General features: G+C 51.2%; 1 protein-coding gene across 29 annotated transcripts in view; it reads right to left on the reverse strand.

Moving 5' to 3' along the window:
- The window catches only part of LOC138349700 (low-density lipoprotein receptor-related protein 2-like), a 381,514-nt gene extending 359,485 nt beyond the window's left edge, over positions 1–22,029 (reverse strand). For all 29 annotated transcript variants that reach the window (XM_069310661.1, XM_069310640.1, XM_069310638.1 and 26 more), the window contains exon 1: positions 21,798–22,029. In XM_069310661.1, coding sequence (XP_069166762.1) covers positions 21,798–21,890 — 93 coding nt within the window. In that variant the 5' untranslated portion in view covers positions 21,891–22,029. The remainder of the gene's footprint in view (positions 1–21,797) is intronic.
- Between the last annotated feature and the right edge of the window lie 250 nt (positions 22,030–22,279).

Below are 22,279 nucleotides of genomic sequence, written 5' to 3' on the forward strand. Positions count from 1 at the left end.
CGCTGTGCACTCATCCTGCGAGTGGTAGTGTGCGCTGTGCACTCATCCTGCGAGTGGTAGTGTGCGCTGTGCACTCATCCTGCGAGTGGTAGTGTGCGCTGTGCACTCATCCTGCGAGTGGTAGTGTGCGCTGTGCACTCATCCTGCGAGTGGTAGTGTGTGCTGTGCACTCATCCTGCGAGTGGTAGTGTGCGCTGTGCACTCATCCTGCGAGTGGTAGTGTGCGCTGTGCACTCATCCTGCGAGTGGTAGTCAACAAAATACAACAAAAGTATTAATTAGACCACAGTGGATGTCATTAGCTATGTATTTGACTTACTAATTTACTTTACAAGATTGGAAACCTTAAAGATCAGGAGTAATACTAGTGTATATCAAGTTCTTAAAAATTTATTATATATATATATATATATATTATATATATATTATATATATATATATATATATATTATATATATATATATTATATATATATATTTATATATATATTATATATATATATATATATTATATCATCCATAGCGTTTTGGGCAGGTTCTTAATCCTAATTATTTTTTCCCCGGAAAACGACCCGCCAAATCGTTTAACAACCAGGTACCCATTCACTGCTGGGTGAACAGAGGCTACAGTTAAGGACTGGCGCCCAGTCAATCCTTCCTAGTGTAACACCCATAAACCCCCCCCCCCCATCTAGTTCACACCCAGGGAAGCCTTCTCCAAGACGTCAGCCCAGATGACCTCCGGATTATCTTTTATGTTGATGAAAAATCCCTGGGTTAGTCTTAGTCAGCTAGTTTCAAGTATGTAATATTTCATGATACTCTTGTCAAACATTTTAATGGAATTAGACCCCAGATTCTTATGTGTAAACATCCAGGGATATCCCCCCTTTTAGCCAGGTCAGAGGTCAGTCACTGGCGAAGCGTCAGGCGAGTGCTCTACCACTGAGCCATGGGGACTGCACAGACCCCTGTGAACTGATACTTTTATAATCTCGAAGTCTCGGTCCTTTTATAGTATCGGTATTAGTTATAATGTTGGTATGTGTACTATCTAATACACATATACTGTATGTATACATCATGGTGGAAGCCATAGAAGCCGGTGACAGTTATGGCGCCACCAAGATGATACAACATCTGTTGGCACTGTGCCAGACACCATCCTCAAGTTGTGACACCACTTGGCACCAAGATTCACACACACACACACACACACATCATACAGAGACGTTAGAAAGATTTTTTTCAGTGTCAGAGTAATTAATAAATGGAATGCACTAGGAAGTGATGTGGTGGAGGCTGACTCCATACACAGTTTCAAATGTAGATATGATACGAGCCCAGTAGGCTCAGGAACCTGTACACCAGTTGATTGGCAGTCGAGAGGCGGGACCAAAGAGCCAAAGCTCAACCCCCGCAAGCACAATTAGGTGAGTACACACACACACACACACACACACACACACACACACACATTAAACACCAATATATGTAAAACACATCAACAACAACTTAATGAACATAAAGCCTAGCTATACTCCCGCGGTAACTATTTTTACCCCACTATCCCTGGAAACACAAACCGAAACTGTCTCTATTTTCCGCTTGTTACAACTTGTAATAAAGTTGTTACTTCTTGGCTTAAAGTGTTTATGACGTATTAGAACGTTGTTACAACTTGCTATATTGGTTGTTATAACTGGTTAGGAGGTGTTAAAACTTGTTCGAACGTTGTACCAACGTCGTAGTTTCGGTGTGTGTTTGGCGGGATTCTAGTTACGCTTAGTCCAAGTTTTTTGCACGTCGATGTAGTCACCATTAGCAACACAGATATGTAAATATTGTTGTGATGGTTCAGCTTCCCTGACGTAGCTCCAGCTACGCCAGACCTGACGTAGCTCCAGCTACGCCAGACCTGACGTAGCTCCAGCTACGCCATCGATACGCTACTGACATGGTAGGAGGCGATATATCTAATTTCGGATTATTATAATAGCCATTTGACCCTTTAAAATGGGAAACATGAGTTCGTCCAAAATGTTTGTTCTTTGTTGGTACCAACGGTAAGCTGGAGGTCAGAGTCATTGTCACAGGAGCGGGGAGCACTGTGTGAGGACAGAGACGGGGTCTGAGGGCATTACTGTATCTGAGGACGCGAGGCAGCTGCACCCACCTACATCCCCACGCCCTCATGCCCGCCCACACCTCCCCGCCCCCAACCTGCCCTCCATCTCCCCGCCCCAATCTTCCTCCTCCTCTCCTTCACTTTCAGCCTTCACGGCACTAACTTCACGACGCGCGAACACCCCCCGAACCTCTGGTCACTCGTGTAGGACTACTTAATCCAACACTCCCACTTAATTCCACGCCATCTCCCGAGTCTTCCCACACGAGGCCCCGACCCCCACCAGCGTCGCCACCCCAACACACAAACACAAACTGCCTCGTCAAGGCCACTCTATATAAACCATCTTCACGCTGGCCAGACGCAGCAGCAAGCAAGGTTGTCTGGTAACTTGAGCACACGTTAGTAATCACGTCACTCCCGTGTCTCCTCCCCTACATCACACACTTCTCACTTACCTAACACGTAACCCGGACAAAATTGCCCGCCAACGAGAGGGATTTAGTGAGCTACGTGAACAAATGTAGGGTTGGTTCCTACCCAAATGAGAACCCAGATTTGGGTTACTTTACCTTACGGTTATCTTGCGTTGATTCCGGGGGTCAAGATCCCCGCGGCCCGGTCTCTGACTAGGCCTCCTGGTTGATGGTCTGGTCAACCAGGCTGTAGGACGCGGCTGCTCGCAGCCTGACGTATACATCACAGCCAGGTTGATCATGGGTGACTGGGACCATAACATCACAGTGTGCTATGGGTTGGCAACCTCAGAACCCACACCATCAAGGAGTCAACAAAGTCTTCACAGACCGAGCGACCGACCTTCCTGACAACGGCCCTATTTTCTAATACTCCAGGAACTAAATTATACAGTTTTGAAGAGTGTTGTGCTGCAGTCCCAGATCCCACGCCAACCATGGTACCATTCCACACTGTGTGAGAGTGGGGGGGGGGATGTTGTAACAACCTGGAAAATTCTCTCTCTTTCCCCCCTCACCCTTTCGTAATTAATCTCCCCTCCTTGTGTAACAGTGCAAATGTATTACCCTGTTCCATGTTATAATTGTGAGTTGTGAATACGAATGTGTAGTTGTGTGTGAGAGTTTAGTAGAGTGAGGTTGTACGAGCGAGCCAGGCGCTGGCTGACACCTGCTGTCAGCAGTACTCCTGACAACGGCCCATTATACTGGCTTGAGAGCGAGGTGCTCTAAGAGTCAGCTTAGCATGCTCCAGCCCTAACATCAAGTCAAGAAGCGAGAGTGCAGCCTTCCCCACGGTGGGGAGTGGCTTGTGGATCAGTCAGTCATAGTGGTGGAGTCTTGCCACGGGGTGGACACCACCACAGCTCCTCCACCCCGGGGTGACCTTAGTGAGGCAAGAGTGTCAGTAATGCTGTGTCTTGAACCAGCGTCTTCCTCAGTGTAGCTGGAGCCAGGAAGCCAAGTATGGGAGTGGTTCATTTATTGTGTTAATTCAGTGTTAATACAGTAAATTTTGCAAAGTATTCAGAAGTGCAGAACTAGTGACAAATGACTAAAATGGAAGTTTTTTTTTTTTTTGCAGGGATATTCCTGCGGGGGCCCTAAGCCTCTGGCTGGCCCAGTAAGTGTTGCTTGTTTCTGTTTTACTTAGGCGGAGTATGAGTATTTATGACTCGTATAGTCGCTTCAGTAAGATTTTGCCATATGTGTTTAACAACTTCTTCTGCTCTGTTGAATCTAAGTTGAAATCTTAATGGGTTTGTAACTGTGCACTGAATTAGCTAATGTTCCAGTAATTTTCATTAAAAAAAAATGGAAGTAATTTTGGTGTATTAAAAATATAAGTGTAGAATAACAATGAGTTTTGTTCATTCCTTTTTCATTAATATTCCCATTGAGTAATTATAAGGTGATCCGTGTTACTGATCTCTCAAGTACAACTAGAGGAGAGTTAACAAGGTTGAGAGTGAGGAAACGAGAGAGAGAGTGAGTGAGTTACTAGGTGGTGATAGTGAGGAGACAAGAGCAGGTGGTGGCCGGTGATGGCGACGTCCTCTCACCCTGCACGGGTTGGCACCCAGACGCCGAGCCACTGGTTACTCAGGTGTTTATTCAGTAAAACTTCATTAAGCAGTGTTCTCTGTAACATTGCTTAATACACTTGGTAACATTCTGGCGGAATGGCAAGAGTGGTGGAAGTAATTATCTAAGAGTCACTCCAGTCCTTCTCTCTATACTTGTCTCCTTATCCTCTCCTCCTGACTCTCCCCCCATCCGATCCCCAATTTCTATCCTCCCCCACCCCTCTCTACCTCAATTCCTCCCTCCGTGTCTCCATTTTCAACCTTTTCCACCTTCTCACCCACTCCTCCCCTTCATGTTCTTACTTATTCCTCCCTTACTACTGTTCCTCCTCGCCGCCAAGGAGTAGACAGTCACAGCAGTTATCAAGACGATTAGTTTAAATTGGTGTCACACTTGAGAGGTCAAGGGGTCAAGAGGGTGACCTGAAGCCATTAGCAACACTAGGGTCATAATTGTTAATACAGGAAATTCCTACATGGGAGGCTGCCTTCATCTCAAGTAGATGATAGATTTGTATTCTCCCATCGGGAATCGGGCGCCTAACAGCTGGGTGGACAGCACTTCGGATTCGTAGTTCTGAGGTTCCGGGTTCGATCCCCGGTGGAGGCGGAGACAAATGGGCAAAAATGTTTCTTTCGCCCTGATGCCTCTGTTGCCTAGCAGTAAATAGGTACCTGGGAGTTAGAGAGTTGCTAGGGGCTGCTTCTTGGGGATGTGTGTAACAAAATGGAGGCCTGGTCGAGGACCGGGCCGCCGGGACGCTAAGCCCCGAAATCACTTCAACATAACCTCCCATAAACACAGAGTGGTGGGCCGTCACCCCGTTAGTTTCAACATCAGTCCCGGGGTAAGCCTCGTCAACAACCCGTCCTCTGGCAAATAACTCTGGCAAATAACGTGGCTTTTCGCTCTTATGCGCGCTACGGCCAAAAATTGCCGTACTAGAAAATGAAAGCGGCTTGCTAAAGTAACGTATTGTCCCGTTTTCTGTTTTGGGTCCTCTGGCTTAATCTGTTAGGTTAGGAAAGGTCACTTTAAAATAACCGTTGTCATGACGACCTTAAGAGAACTTGCTACTTTCCTAACCTACCAGAGGACCCAAAACTTGTTGCTTTGGGTCCATTTCATTTAGAAAATGAATTTTTATTTTCCTGTACAATTTTTGGATGTAGCTCATTCGAGCGACAAGCTACGATATTTGTAAGAGGAAGGGTTGTTGTCAAACATACTTTAATGAAAATTTTTGGAATGCTGATATTGAGCAGCCCAGCCGTACAAGCCTTATTATTATTAACATCTTTATTGACAAAATTAATTACAATTTTGCCTAATCTGAGGACTTTGATAGTCTTATGAAAGTGAGTACAAGCCTCCCACTTGTTGGTTGGCAACAAGCTGAAACACCTCCCAGCTAGTATCAGTGTCAACTAGCCAGCCGATACTGGGTGGGGCAGTGTTGGGTGGGTATTAATACCCCGTGTGTGGGGAGATAAAATTCAGAGTACCTGGCAGTGAAGGACGGTAGCTGGAGCAGGTCGTCCAGGGTGTAGGTTTGAGAGGCAGTGGATTCAAAGAGTAATGTGTGATCTCATATATTGTTCCATGTCTAAATTACTTACCTTTTTCCCAGTGTAGGATAGTGACTTAGAAATTTGCCAGCGTGTAGTGATTTAGAAATTTTCGTGAATGTCATAATCTCGACTTAAAATCTTTTTAAAATTTCCCTCTGTATGTATCACTGGTGTCCCCTCCATTGTCTTCTCACGTGTGTGTGTCATCAAGGACGTTAACCCTCCCAAATTCTCCAATACATTGTTACCATAATTGTCCATACTTGATTACATCAAAAGAAGGAATCTTTCAGTAACAATTAAAGTCAACAGGATGCAATGGTTTCCCCCGTGAACCGCTAGTAGTCATCAATACTCTTGCAGTAACTAAATTTGTATTGGGTGGTGGCAGCTTTAGTAATAAGTTTATCTTTTCTACCCCTTTATCCTGCTCCTCTTCCCATTCGCTCCTCGTTTTATAATCTCGCCCACCTCTCTCTACCTCAGTTCCCCCCTCAACCTTCCCCATTTTCTATCCACTCCCTCCTCCTCCTCCTCCTCAACCCTATCATCATCTTCCCTCTTCCCTTGCTCTACCTTGCTTCTCACCACCAAGAAGACAATCACATCTCGTTTCGCCTCTGAATTGAGACTAAGCATTTCCTTGAAGGTACCACTGGCTTCATAAGGTGAGATCACAAGTACCAGGTTACACTCAAACTCACTCTAACCAATATTTACAGTTAAGAAAATATACTTAAGAGCACCAGTGTGTAAACCTACAGTGTTACAGTGGTAACCGAGTAGGAGGACACAAAGGTGTTACAATGGTGACAGCAATTAGCGTTACCAATGAGGCATCAGCTCGTGTTACAATCTGCAGGTGAGGTTGTAGTCATAGGCTTGGGTTAGGACTGAAATTATCTTACTACATTTCTGATGAAATGCGAGTAATTATTCCCTTGCATACTGTAGGTGGCTATACGCTAACGCACAGGCTGCACTCTCCAAACTTGTAAATATTTAAGATTACAATAAGACAATTGTTTCTATTGCAAAAAATTCCTTTGGGATCCTAGGATTATTTCCTTTCACCAAGGCTGAGGATGAGTGTGTGTGTGTGTGTGTGTGTGTGTGTGTGTGTGTGTGTGTGTGTGTGTGTGTGTGTGTGTGTGTGTGTGTGAGTGAGTGAGAGTGTGTATTTGTGTGTGTGCAGGATCGAGCTGTTAGCTCTCGACTCGACTCCCGACCTATTTGTTCTCTATAACACACACACACACACACACACACACACACACACACACACACACACACACACACACACACACACACACACACACACACACACGAGAAGGATGCAGCCCTAAACAGATGTCTAACTCCAAGATACCCATTTACTGCTAAGTGAACAGTTACATCAGGTGAAAGGAAACGCTGCCCATTTGCTTCAGTCCAAAGTCACAGCTGGGGATCGAACCTGGGGTCTCTCGAATGTGAGTGGAGGACAGGTTGCGTTATCACAGTCGCTATCAGTAGCCTCATGGCCATCATCACGTAGTTTGTTAAGCTGGCAGTTTATACATTATGACTCCCCCCCCCCACCCCCGGTACCAGACGATAATACTTTCTATTCAACAGTCACTGAATCAAATCTTTAAAGAACAGCGAAGACACTGATGCCGTAAGTTAATTTTTTTAACAATATTTTCTAGTTTTCTAGCGAAAGAAAAATATTTTCTTTGTGGAAAATATTAGAAGGACTGGTTCAAAATCTGAACACGGAGATTTTGATTACAAATCTGAACATGTCTACTGGTTACATCACATGTAACCAGTAGGCATGGCAGGATGTGCAAAATAGCCTCACTAAAATGCGGAGGTGCCAACAGCCACGCTGAGGGAGAACTATCAACATCAAGGGCCCAAGACTTTTCAAAACTCTCCTGCTACGCATAATATCTGGCCGACCTCTCACAGTGTTTAAGAGAGAACTCGATAAAACACCTGCAAAGAATACCTGATCAACCAGGCTGTGACTCATACATCAGACTGCGAGCAGCCGCGTCCAACAGCCTGGTTGACCAGACGACCAAACGGGTCGCAGGGACTTTGATCCTCCAGGAACCTCCACAAGGTAGCCACAGGGTAGGTAGTTTAGTATGGCAGGTTGTGTGAAAAGCAATATTATGAGAGGCCGAGGAGCTGGTGTGTGGGTGTGACTCAACTTTACAAGTCGAAAAACATTTAGATTACGTCTAAAAAAAAGTAAGTTTGATTTCCGCTACCGTCCATCTCTTCATACCAGTCACATTAACAATGATTTGTACAGATTGGTAGAGGAATGAGACTACCGACTCAAGATAGCCTACTTGGAACTTTTTGTTCCAGGTAGCGAATCTTTAACAACGACTGGGTAGGAAAGAGGCTAGGCTAGGCTAGGGAGAGAAGTTCGCCGCAGCCGACCACATTCCTGGCTACCCACACGGTTCCATGTGTGCCACATTCCCTCCACTCTTCTCTCCAAACTCTTTCATCGCGTATTTTGTAACTGGCCACTAAGCCGATGGTCCCGTGACCTCATCTCATTAGCCTAAGGGACTTACTTACCTAAGTATATAAGACCTCTGTGGGCCATCCTGTGGTCGGTGGTTGAATGGTTAGACACAGTTGTCAGGTACCTGACCCACGTGTTTTTTTTACTGCTAAGCAATATATATTTATTATAAACGGGTTACACGGGAGGCAGTGTTAGAGTCTTCTATGGTTTACACTAGTGTCCGGAGTGTAGCCATCCCCTCCACTGGTTTACGTGTGCACCCAAATGGTTTACAAATAGTTAATTTAGATGTGTGTTATTCATTCAGTGTACGAGTAGCGAGCGACATGAGGGTGGTGGAGGCCAACACCGTACATGGAGGGGGGTCGGGGTGGAAGACTACGCCTTACATAATGGGGGGGGGGGGGTGGTGAATGGCAACTCCGTTTATGGAGGGGGGAAGGGGAGGGTTGAAGGAGCCCAAATCCATTCATAGAAGGGATGGGGGCAGCCAATCCCCTTGTCCTCCCTCCACCAGCCAAGGGAAGTGGAATCATGTTCACGTCACTCATAGGCCTATATGATCATACGTAGTTTTCACAGAATTATTATATATTATATATATAATTCTATTGATTTGGCCGAGGGTCAATGCCTTCAATGCCTTTTGCAGATGTGAAGGGTGGGAACGCCAGGTTCATCCTTGACGTCCTAATGCACAGTATCTGGTTTCACTCTTCGCCCTCCGCTCCTTATCTCCATAATCTCATCTCTGGGTGATAAAGTGGGCTACAGGGCTCCTCGTTCCTTGTAATTATCTCCTTATAAAAGATATTGAGTTTTACTCGTTGGAGAAGTGAAGGCGGGTTGCCAATTAGCCTAGCGGACCCCTTTTCTTTTTAAGGAAATAATCCACACATTATTATCACCCATGTCTTGCTTGGACTTTGCTTTTTGATGTAAAGTGAGTTGTTTAATTTCATGAGTCAGGAATGCTCGTCTTAATAGCCTCCTAAGACCATGGAAACGGTTATTTAGTTTATCACTACCCAGGGCACCACAGGCGACACCTGCTCCACGACCGTCAGTACCGTCTATATATATATATATATTATACATGTATATATTATGGATATATACCCATATCCAGATTTTTTTCATCAGATCAGTCCAGATAGACGACCACTATTAACTTCGTAAATATTTGATAAGTTTAAAATCAGCCAAATATATTACGCTATTCTACTTGAAGTGTACAAGGAACACTGTTCCCCGTATACGCGGGTTCCAACCCCCACAGCAACTGTGGGTGTATCAACCAGCCACAGTTGCCGCCACCACAGGCTCGGGAGCCAGTGGGTAACAGCGTCCTGATGTTATAGTTAATTGCCGCAGCAATACACTTGTTTTTACTACATTTACACTTGTGAAGTCACCAAGCACCACCAACACTTTCAGTGAGTCACCAAGCACCACCAACACTTTCAGTGAAGAGTCACCAAGCACCACCAACACTCTCAGTGAAGAGTCACCAAGCACCACCAACACTTTCAGTGAAGAGTCACCAAGCACCACCAACACTTTCAGTGAGAGTCATCAAGCACCACCAACACTTTCAGTGAAGAGTCACCAAGCACCACCAACACTTTCAGTGAAGAGTCACCAAGCACCACCAACACTTTCAGTGAAGAGTCACCAAGCACCACCAACACTTTCAGTGAAGAGTCACCAAGCACCACCAACACTTTCAGTGAAGAGTCACCAAGCACCACCAACACTCTCAGTGAAGAGTCACCAAGCACCACCAACACTTTCAGTGAGAGTCACCAAGCACCACCAACACTCTCAGTGAAGAGTCACCAAGCACCACCAACACTCTCAGTGAAGAGTCACCAAGCACCACCAACACTCTCAGTGAAGAGTCATCAAGCACCACCAACACTTTCAGTGAAGAGTCACCAAGCACCACCAACACTTTCAGTGAAGAGTCACCAAGCACCACCAACACTCTCAGTGAAGAGTCACCAAGCACCACCAACACTCTCAGTGAAGAGTCACCAAGCACCACCAACACTTTCAGTGAAGAGTCACCAAGCACCACCAACACTTTCAGTGAAGAGTCACCAAGCACCACCAACGTCATGTTCCAACATAGCCAATGTAAACAAACTTGTACAGCCCATTTTAAATACATCGACTTATCGATAATGATGTTATTGCTACCAGTTGTTTAGGAGATAAATTGTATACTTTCACACAATTTACAACTTCAGCATATTATCCTGCCACGCTAAATATGGAAAGTGTGACTTGAATCAGACTTTCTTGTGAATACATAATCAAAAATGCAAAACCTGTATTCCAGAACTAGATTTGCAAGTCTTTTTTTCTTCCTTCGTGTGATTAAAACATTATATTTATTTGACTATCACTGGAAAGTTGTTTTTGCTCAACTTAAATATATTGAAGTTGCTGAAATTATAATAATGTTCATACGGAAAATTTATCTTGCAGCCTACACGTAATTTTTGTGAATCCACATGATAATTTGCTAGTTCAGTATTCCCAGTTCAGTGAGCTACAGTACAACAGCGGGCAAATTGTCAACAATATCTGACTAAAGTCAAATAAAATAAAATCAAATGTTTATTCAGGTAAAAGTACATACATAGAGGATTAGTTACAAACATAATGTTGGATTTATAGATAGAGCTAGAACATACAATACCTAAAGCCACTAGTACGCATAGCGTTTCGGGCAAAATTTTCCCATTTTCGAATTCGGGCAAAAGTAACTCAAAACACACTATATTTACGGAAAAAGGATGACCAATAGTTTTATTTGTGGCCTTCAAATATCAGCGGTCCATAATAGGTTTCTCGGATTATTTCTTCGCCTTCATAGCCTAAGCCACGTTGGATTTTTTTTGTCCCCGACAGGATGAAGTCGGTGATGTAGCACGGCGCGTTCTCCTCGTGGCAATAATTCGACATTTAAGATGATTGGTAAGGCTTTTAGAGTTCAAAGCCATCAGAGCTGGAAGTGGCACCCATCCTCCTCCCTCCTGAGGACTTGTTAGCCCATCAGCCTAGTTAACCCTGTGACCGGCACTCTGCTCTCCCTACTGTTCCCAGGAAGATCTACCTGTCCACAGGTTCCCGCCAGCAGTAAGCCTGAACCTACCCTACCGCAACATGCAAAATAAAATAATGTATATACCAATCTTCCTTGACAAGTGAACCCTTGACAAAATACTAGAAACCAGATGTGAACAATTAAACAAACCCTCTTTTCATTCATTTTAGTCCATCAGTATTCTGCAAAGAATTAGTTCGCATGATCGATACTATGCTGATGTTCAGCTTAGCCAAGCGAGCGTCCTTTAAGGAAGTGACGCTCGAATATGCAAGACGCGCCTTGAACTGTAAATTACCACGACTGGAAGGTATTAAAATTCTGCCAATAAGCCAGGAAGTCGTGCGCGTGGTCGCGGGAATACAAAAGCACCAATGAAGTTATGCAAGACGTCAATCATGTAATTCTGGCGTGTGATACACAAGTATGCCAAACAACTGACATAAAAGTCTTTCTTTACTTGAGCTCCGATACATTTATTTCAACAGCAAGACAAGCAGGGGGACAGCATATGGGCTCACCGCGTTTACTTGAAAAATTAATAAGCTCCTCTTAATACGACGGAAGTTGGTGCACGATGGGGGAAAATTGGACAGTTGCCTGCAGGAAGGCTGTATTCAAGACCCAATTTGTGAATTTTATTTGGCTATAAACAAATTTTTGACGCTCTTCGGTTGTCGAGGAGGAGGTCGAGGGATGTCAGGGCTCTAGGAGGTGGTGGTGGAGGGATGTCAGGGCTCTAGGAGGTGGCGGAGGAGGGATGTCAGGGCTCTAGGAGGTGGTGGAGGGATGTCAGGGCTCAGTAATTTAAAGTTAAATCGCCGTCTACGTGATGACCATCACAGTCCTTGTCGAGGCCGACAAGATGCATGATGTAACATGAATAGCGTGAGGCAGCGGGCGGGACCAGAGTGAGGCAGTGGGCGGGGCCAGAGTGAGGCAGTGGGCGGGGCCAGAGTGAGGCAGTGGGCGGGGCCAGAGTGAGGCAGTGGGCGGGGCCAGAGTGAGGCAGTGGGCGGGGCCAGAGTGAGGCAGTGGGCGGAACCAGAGTGAGGCAGTGGGCGGGGCCAGAGTGAGGCAGTGGGCGGAACCAGAGTGAGGCAGTGGGCGGGACCAGAGTGAGGCAGTGGGCGGGGCCAGAGTGAGGCAGTGGGCGGGGCCAGAGTGAGGCAGTGGGCGGGGCCAGAGTGAGGCAGTGGGCGGGGCCAGAGTGAGGCAGTGGGCGGGGCCAAAGTGAGGCAGTGGCCTCACCTTGAGGCCAGCTGTAGGATCACGGTGGAGGCCAGCTAGGATCACGGTGGAGGCCAGCTAGGATCACGGTGGCCAGCTAGGATCAAGGTAGAGGCCAGCTAGGATCAAGGTAGAGGCCAGCTAGGATCAAGGTAGAGGCCAGCTAGGATCACGGTGGAGGCCAGCTAGGATCACGGTGGAGGCCAGCTAGGATCACGGTGGAGGCCAGCTAGGATCAAGGTAGAGGCCAGCTAGGATCAAGGTAGAGGCCAGCTAGGATCACGGTGGAGGCCAGCTAGGATCACGGTGGAGGCCAGCTAGGATCAAGGTAGAGGCCAGCTAGGATCAAGGTAGAGGCCAGCTAGGATCAAGGTAGAGGCCAGCTAGGATCACGGTGGAGGCCAGCTAGGATCAAGGTAGAGGCCAGCTAGGATCAAGGTAGAGGCCAGCTAGGATCACGGTGGAGGCCAGCTAGGATCACGGTGGAGGCCAGCTAGGATCACGGTGGAGGCCAGCTAGGATCAAGGTAGAGGCCAGCTAGGATCAAGGTAGAGGCCAGCTAGGATCAAGGTTGAGGCCAGCTAGGATCACGGTGGAGGCCAGCTAGGATCAAGGTAGAGGCCAGCTAGGATCAAGGTAGAGGCCAGCTAGGATCAAGGCAGAGGCCAGCTAGGATCACGGTGGAGGCCAGCTAGGATCAAGGTAGAGGCCAGCTAGGATCAAGGTAGAGGCCAGCTAGGATCAAGGTAGAGGCCAGCTAGGATCACGGTGGAGGCCAGCTAGGATCAAGGTAGAGGCCAGCTAGGATCAAGGTAGAGGCCAGCTAGGATCAAGGTGGAGGCCAGCTAGGATCACGGTGGAGGCCAGCTAGGATCAAGGTAGAGGCCAGCTAGGATCAAGGTAGAGGCCAGCTAGGATCACGGTGGAGGCCAGCTAGGATCAAGGTGGAGGCCAGCTAGGATCAAGGTAGAGGCCAGCTAGGATCAAGGTAGAGGCCAGCTAGGATCAAGGTAGAGGCCAGCTAGGATCAAGGTAGAGGCCAGCTAGGATCAAGGTGGAGGCCAGCTAGGATCACGGTGGAGGCCAGCTAGGATCAAGGTAGAGGCCAGCTAGGATCAAGGTAGAGGCCAGCTAGGATCAAGGTACAGGCCAGCTAGGATCAAGGTAGAGGCCAGCTAGGATCAAGGTAGAGGCCAGCTAGGATCAAGGTAGAGGCCAGCTAGGATCAAGGTAGAGGCCAGCTAGGATCAAGGTAGAGGCCAGCTAGGATCAAGGTAGAGGCCAGCTAGGATCAAGGTAGAGGCCAGCTAGGATCAAGGTAGAGGCCAGCTAGGATCAAGGTAGAGGCCAGCTAGGATCAAGGTAGAGGCCAGCTAGGATCAAGGTAGAGGCCAGCTAGGATCAAGGTAGAGGCCAGCTAGGATCAAGGTGGAGGCCAGCTAGGATCACGGTGGAGGCCAGCTAGGATCAAGGTAGAGGCCAGCTAGGATCAAGGTAGAGGCCAGCTAGGATCAAGGTACAGGCCAGCTAGGATCAAGGTAGAGGCCAGCTAGGATCAAGGTAGAGGCCAGCTAGGATCAAGGTAGAGGCCAGCTAGGATCAAGGTAGAGGCCAGCTAGGATCAAGGTAGAGGCCAGCTAGGATCAAGGTAGAGGCCAGCTAGGATCAAGGTAGAGGCCAGCTAGGATCAAGGTAGAGGCCAGCTAGGATCAAGGTAGAGGCCAGCTAGGATCAAGGTAGAGGCCAGCTAGAATCAGAGACGATCAACTGTATCTGTCCCTTAACATTACTAGTTTGAAGACAAGGGACATCCAGGTTAAGCCATTACAACCCTATGTTGTGGTAGTGAGGGGGGGGGTTGTTGTTAGGGGGGGGGGGTTGTGAGAGGGGGGGGTTGTGAGAGGGGGGGGTTGTGAGAGGGGGGGGTTGTGAGAGGGGGGGGTTGTGAGAGGGGGGGGTTGTGAGAGGGGGGGGTTGTGAGAGGGGGGGGTTGTGAGAGGGGGGGGTTGTGAGAGGGGGGGGGTTGTGAGAGGGGGGGTTGTGAGAGGGTTGACTCAGTGTACGTTAGGCTACACGCCAGCTGCTGGCGCTTATGAAACAAGAGATTAGGGATAAGGGTTTACTGGGTATGAAAATTAGGTGGTCTACGTGCCGAGGGAACTAACTATCACCACTTTCACACTAAGAGGATTGTCAAGGTAGTGGTGAATGGTGGTGGTGGTGGGTGTATACCTGGAGCATGCCTGGGGAGGGTTTCGGGAGTTGTTCTCCCTGAGCCCGGCCTGGGGCTCTATGTAGGTGGTAGTGGCGGTTAAGCCTAGTCAAGCAAAAGGCCTATATCCCTTGGTGATAACGAAAAGGTGACGCGCGTATATTTCAGCAGGAAAGGCACAATGCTCGTCCCCAGCGAGACGCACGCGGGAAATGTCTGTTTACGCTCAACAATTCATTAGGAAGGTCGTCCTCTAGTCATCATCGAAGTGCCTCTAATCTTCAGAAAAGCGATAACGGCCAAGACGGTAAAGAAGCTCCTTCCATACGCCGAATAGGGAAGAGCATTTCTTGATCATCATCTACATCAACTGATAATTACAGAATAATACAAGTCATCCAAAAACTAAATGTATAGCAAATTGCGGAAGTCCAGGCGCATTGCGTCTGATGAACCCTGGGGACAGGGAGACACGAGAACAGGGAGGCAGAGGGGCGGACGTGAGGGATGAAAGGGAGCGGGGTGGCGGAACCACAAGACCAGTGGGATGAGGGCGCCTGGGTAGTACTGTGGGGGAGTGAGGGAGCCGCAGAAATCTGCAGGAGATTATCTAGGCGAGGCGTAAGCCTATGGTAGGCCTGCTGATGCTAGCTTGGCGACCAGGCTTTTGGCGTTCTCTCGGCTCCAAGGATCCGGCAGAATAATAATAATATGATGTACATGCCGACGGCTTCCTCCAGTGGCTCTAGAACAACGTTACTTAAGGAAACACTTGTGAAGCTCCACACACACAACTCTCAACGCTGTGTGGCTGTTAACCCACCGCCAGAACATGATTACCCAGTCTTAGTGCTGGGTGTGACGAGGGCATCATGATGTGGGAGGGGTGTGGCGACGGGGTGGGGAGGGGTGTGGCGACGGGGTGGGGAGGGGTATGGTGCAGGGGGGGGGGGTAGGAGGGTATGAAGGGGTGCAAGTGTTTAGGGGGGTGTGGTTGGTCTGGGTATGAAGGGTGGGGGGTAGATGTGCCGGTTTTCCTACCGCAGACAACACCATTCATTTACAATGGTAACCAACATTAACGTTTATTTTACAATATTAAATATATAATATATTATTATATATATAGACACACACACACACACACACAGAATGTGATAGAAGGCCTTTCACCACGTCAAATTACAATCCTGACCAACTTATATATTTCTTGCCCTGTCAAATGTAGGAGTGAGAAAGAGAGCTGCGACAGGCAGTCGAGTTACTGAACTCTCAACCACAGGAAGTGACGAAAGTGCACTGCATAATAAATCATGGGTACCAGTCCAATATTCAACTAGGCTGTAGGTTGGGTTTACAACTAAGAGTCTGACGGCCCTACGAGAGTGGCAACAGCAGGGAAGAGCCCAGGTGGCTGATCCATAGACGGTGGAACACACGTAATGTCTCTTGTCCTTCGGCCAGAATATAGACTGCACGAGATATTTAACTGTCCGTCAACTCATCTTGGTACACAACCCCATCCCCACCCACCCACCTTGGACAGGCAGTGGGGTGCTCCACCTTGGACAGGCGGTGGGGTGCTCCACCTTCGGAAGGCAGTGGGGTGCTCCACCTTGGACAGGTAGTGGGGTGCTCCACCTTGGGCAGGCAGTGGGGTGCTCCACCTTGCACAGGTAGTGGGGTGCTCCACCTTGCACAGGTAGTGGGGTGCTCCACCTTGCACAGGTAGTGGGGTGCTCCACCTTGCACAGGTAGTGGGGTGCTCCACCTTGCACAGGTAGTGGGGTGCTCCACCTTGCATAGGTAGTGGGGTGCTCCACCTTGCACAGGTAGTGGGTCCTGATGCAACCACTGCGAGGGTGTGGAGGAATGCATATGTATATGAGTACTGACCTAGTAGCACTTACTTATCAGTGTCTACTTTAAGGTAGATCTTGCTGTATGTGCCCCACCTAATGTACTGGTACCTGGGACTTCAATCGTATATGTTCTTGAAACAAGACTAGAGGTTTCCACTCCTCAAAGCACATTCCATTTGTTTATTACATTCATTGCATAACCTAGAAACACTAAAATCTCTCCACTTCACTTGCGCTTCCTAGTTCATTTGCGTTCCCTTTTGTCTTAATATTAGTCATTTGGAAATAAGTTTCCTCTGGCCACTTCGCCCAGTCCTCTCGGTATTTTATACACAGTAATCAATTCTCATCTGGTAGTTCTTAGCTATTAAGAAGTACCTCCTCAGCTATTAAGCCTAGGATTTTTTTTTAGGTGGGGAAGGGAGTCGAGTGACAATATGAAGTATGTATACAATGTTGGTGCTGCATAATGTATTGTTGGTTTGATGTACATTAATTTATTAAGAGTCTCGGATGTTATGGTTAATAGCGGTTTGGGCAACCTGTCCTCTTACAAAGAACGTCGCTTTTCGCTCGTATGCGTTACATAAGGCCAACAATTTTCGTATTAGAAAATGGAAGCGGCTGGCGAAAGTGACGTAGTGTCCCGTTTTCTGTTTTGGGTCCTCTGGTAGGTTAGGAAAGGACACTTTAAATGGACCGTTTTCTGGACGTTGGGAAGAGGACGGACTAACTTGAGGCCGAGACACGAACAATATCAGAAATCAAGAAGTGTTGGTGTTTGTTATAATCCCTGGCATCATGGAGGCGTCCATCATCCTCTGGTCGTGGTGGTCGTACTGCACGCTGCACGCAACACCTCACAATACACAGACAAGGATGTCACGGCTAATATTGCTACAGGGAACTTGTGACGGATTGCCGCCTCAATCTGTGGGTATTATTACAAGTGAGTGTCCAGGGGTGTGGCGTGGTGAGTGTCCAGGGGTGTGGCGTGGTGAGTGTCCAGGGGTGTGGCGTGGTGAGTGTCCAGGGGTGTGGCGTGGTGAGAGTGTCCAGGGGTGTGGCGTGGTGAGAGTGTCCAGGGGTGTGGCGTGGTGAGAGTGTCCAGGGGTGTGGCGTGGTGAGAGTGTCCAGGGGTGTGGCGTGGTGAGAGTGTCTAGGGGTGTGGCGTGGTGAGAGTGTCCAGGGGTGTGGCGTGGTGAGAGTGTCCAGGGGTGTGGCGTGGTGAGAGTGTCCAGGGGTGTGGCGTGGTGAGAGTGTCCAGGGGTGTGGCGTGGTGAGAGTGTCCAGGGGTGTGGCGTGGTGAGAGTGTCTAGGGGTGTGGCGTGGTGAGAGTGTACAGGGGTGTGGCGTGGTGAGAGTGTCCAGGGGTGTGGCGTGGTGAGAGTGTCCAGGGGTGTGGCGTGGTGAGAGTGTCCAGGGGTGTGGCGTGGTGTGAGTGTCCAGGGGTGTGGCGTGGTGTGAGTGTCCAGGGGTGTGGCGTGGTGTGAGTGTCCAGGGGTGTGGCGTGGTGTGAGTGTCCAGGGGTGTGGCGTGGTGTGAGTGTCCAGGGGTGTGGCGTGGTGTGAGTGTCCAGGGGTGTGGCGTGGTGTGAGTGTCCAGGGGTGTGGCGTGGTGTGAGTGTCCAGGGGTGTGGCGTGGTGTGAGTGTCCAGGGGTGTGGCGTGGTGTGAGTGTCCAGGGGTGTGGCGTGGTGTGAGTGTCCAGGGGTGTGGCGTGGTGTGAGTGTCCAGGGGTGTGGCGTGGTGTGAGTGTCCAGGGGTGTGGCGTGGTGTGAGTGTCCAGGGGTGTGGCGTGGTGTGAGTGTCCAGGGGTGTGGCGTGGTGTGAGTGTCCAGGGGTGTGGCGTGGTGTGAGTGTCCAGGGGTGTGGCGTGGTGTGAGTGTCCAGGGGTGTGGCGTGGTGTGAGTGTCCAGGGGTGTGGCGTGGTGTGAGTGTCCAGGGGTGTGGAGGGGGTGTGGATGTGATGGGGCGCTAGTGTGGCGAATTATTGAAAGGGTGAATGTGGCTTTACAAGAGGGTGTGGCGATGTGTAGGGGAAGGGGGGGGGTGTGGCGCGTGTGGCCAGGGGATGTGACACGATTTTACTAACGAGAGTATGGCTGGCGAGGGTGTGGCACTGGGAAGCTGTAGCCGGTTAGATGTGTGGGTGTGGCGTGGGTGTGATGTGTGGGTGGCAGGGAGGTCCTGGGGAAGGGGTGGGGAGGAAGCAGAGAAGAGGGAGATAGAGACAGACAGACAGTCACGCTGGAGGACAAAGAAATAGGGCAGAAATGATCACGACGTAAATCATACTACGGCGAAATTGTCACAGTCGACAGATAAGCAATTTTCAAAGAAATAAATAACATAGTAACTAGCGTCCATAACTGGCAACTGGACACACAAGTCAGACCTCAGAAGCAACTTCTCAGACTTGAGATCGAGTTGTAAATGTATGAAAACCGAGGGAGAGTAGTGTACAACTGGAGCTTGAGAGCTGAAGCTCGACCCTGCAAGCACAGCTAGATGCTAACTAGGCCAGTATACATCAGGCCCACACTACTTAGGGTATACAAGAGGTGTGAGCAACGCTGGCGAGGCCACCAGCACCCAGCACCCCTGAGGCCACCAGCACCCCTGAGGCCACCAGCACCCAGCACCCCTGAGGCCACCAGCACCCCTGAGGCCACCAGCACCCAGCACCCCTGAGGCCACCAGCACCCCTGAGGCCACCAGCACCCCTGAGGCCACCAGCACCCCTGAGGCCACCAGCACCCCTGAGGCCACCAGCACCCAGCACCCCTGAGGCCACCAGCACCCCTGAAGCCACCAGCACCCCTGAGGCCACCAGCACCCCTGAGGCCACCAGCACCCCTGAAGCCACCAGCACCCAGCACCCCTGAGGCCACCAGCACCCAGCACCCCTGAGGCCACCAGCACCCAGCGCCCCTGAGGCCACCAGCACCCAGCGCCCCTGAGGCCACCAGCACCCAGCGCCCCTGAGGCCACCAGCACCCAGCACCCCTGAGGCCACCAGCACCCCTGAGGCCACCAGCACCCCTGAGGCCACCAGCACCCAGCACCCCTGAGGCCACCAGCACCCAGCACCCCTGAGGCCACCAGCACCCAGCGCCCCTGAGGCCACCAGCACCCAGCGCCCCTGAGGCCACCAGCACCCAGCACCCCTGAGGCCACCAGCACCCAGCACCCCTGAGGCCACCAGCACCCCTGAGGCCACCAGCACCCAGCACCCCTGAGGCCACCAGCACCCAGCACCCCTGAGGCCACCAGCACCCAGCACCCCTGAGGCCACCAGCACCCAGCACCCCTGAGGCCACCAGCACCCAGCACCCCTGAGGCCACCAGCACCCCTGAGGCCACCAGCACCCAGCGCCCCTGAGGCCACCAGCACCCAGCGCTCCTGAGGCCACCAGCACCCAGCACCCCTGAGGCCACCAGCACCCAGCACCCCTGAGGCCACCAGCACCCAGCGCCCCTGAGGCCACCAGCACCCAGCGCTCCTGAGGCCACCAGCACCCAGCGCCCCTGAGGCCACCAGCACCCAGCGCCCCTGAGGCCACCAGCACCCAGCGCCCCTGAGGCCACCAGCACCCAGCACCCCTGAGGCCACCAGCACCCAGCACCCCTGAGGCCACCAGCACCCCTGAGGCCACCAGCACCCAGCACCCCTGAGGCCACCAGCACCCAGCCCCCCTGAGGCCACCAGGCCACCAGCACCCAGCGCCCCTGAGGCCACCAGCACCCAGCGCCCCTGAGGCCACCAGCACCCAGCGCCCCTGAGGCCACCAGCACCCAGCGCCCCTGAGGCCACCAGCACCCAGCGCCCCTGAGGCCACCAGCACCCAGCGCCCCTGAGGCCACCAGCACCCAGCGCCCCTGAGGCCACCAGCACCCAGCGCCCCTGAGGCCACCAGCACCCAGCGCCCCTGAGGCCACCAGCACCCAGCGCCCCTGAGGCCACCAGCACCCAGCGCCCCTGAGGCCACCAGCACCCAGCGCCCCTGAGGCCACCAGCACCCAGCGCCCCTGAGGCCACCAGCACCCAGCGCCCCTGAGGCCACCAGCACCCAGCGCCCCTGAGGCCACCAGCACCCCTGAGGCCATCAGCACCCAACGCCCCAGAGGCCATCAGCACCCAACGCCCCAGAGGCCAACAGCACCCAGCACCCCTGAGGCCACCAGCACCCAGCGCCCCTGAGGCCACCAGCACCCAGCGCCCCTGAGGCCACCAGCACCCAGCGCCCCTGAGGCCACCAGCACCCAGCGCCCCTGAGGCCACCAGCACCCCTGAGGCCACCAGCACCCAGCGCCCCTGAGACCACCAGCACCCAGTGCCCCTGAGGCCACCAGCGCCCCTGAGGCCACCAGCACCCCTGAGGCCACCAGCACCCAGCGCCCCTGAGGCCACCAGCACCCAGCGCCCCTGAGGCCACCAGCACCCAGCGCCCCTGAGGCCACCAGCACCCAGCGCCCCTGAGGCCACCAGCACCCAGCGCCCCTGAGGCCACCAGCACCCAGCGCCCCTGAGGCCACCAGCACCCACCGCCCCTGAGGCCACCAGCACCCACCGCCCCTGAGGCCACCAGCACCCAGCGCCCCTGAGGCCACCAGCACCCAGCGCCCCTGAGGCCACCAGCACCTAGCAACTGCTCACTACCTCCACAGTCTCCCACGACATGTGGTGACGAATGCTGCAAGACGGGGCATCAAGGCGCCGAGGGGACAGTGCCCAGCACTTCCCCCTGCCCCCAACCACCCCCCCGTCCCTCCCAGAGAGGGATCAGTGCCCCTCACCCCCCAGGGGGCGGCGTGGTGGTGGTGGGTGGTGGCAGGAGCCGCGCCCAGCCCGAGGAGCCACCACCGCGCCTGTTGACATCACCACCATTCTCGCCCTCTGCACCACCACCAACACGCCGCCCAGGCAGAGGCACTCCTCCAACACGCCCGTCCATCGCCACCCAATATTACGCCACAACAACTCAACACTCATTTCCAAAGTTTTCCGCACTGTCAAGTCGTCCTCTAACCCTCTAATTCAAGTTAGGCTAAGCCAGAACCGCACAAGTTTAATATTTACCTGATCAAAAGCTGCGGTGAGCGCTGCTGCGAGCAGACACACCAGCAGTAGAGCCCCGAGCGGGTTGTGTATGACAGTCCTGGGGACCGTCATGGTGCCGATGGCCACTGGGTGTACTCCTAGTGTACACCGCTGCTCTCACTGAAAAACTTTCACGACTGGAACACTCGACAAGTGTAGAAAACTCGACCCCGAGGTGATCGCGGTCGGCGGACTACTAACTGCCGTGGCCCGTCTGTGTCTGGGAGGCGCTCCTGCCCGCCCACGATGCCGCATCTCGCCACCGGCCCCATCCACTCCCAACTATCCACGCCCACTCAAACAATCACGTCTTCTAACAAGCTAACAACAATCACGCCTTCTCTCACGCTAACAACAATCCCGCCAAACTATTCAAACTTCAACAAAAATTTGGACACACAAATAAGCCAAATAAAAAAATTCAAGCCTGTGTGGGTATCTGGTGACAGATGACGTCATCA

The sequence above is a fragment of the Procambarus clarkii genome, chromosome 67, assembly GCF_040958095.1.
Source record: "Procambarus clarkii isolate CNS0578487 chromosome 67, FALCON_Pclarkii_2.0, whole genome shotgun sequence".
NCBI lineage: Eukaryota > Metazoa > Arthropoda > Malacostraca > Decapoda > Cambaridae > Procambarus > Procambarus clarkii.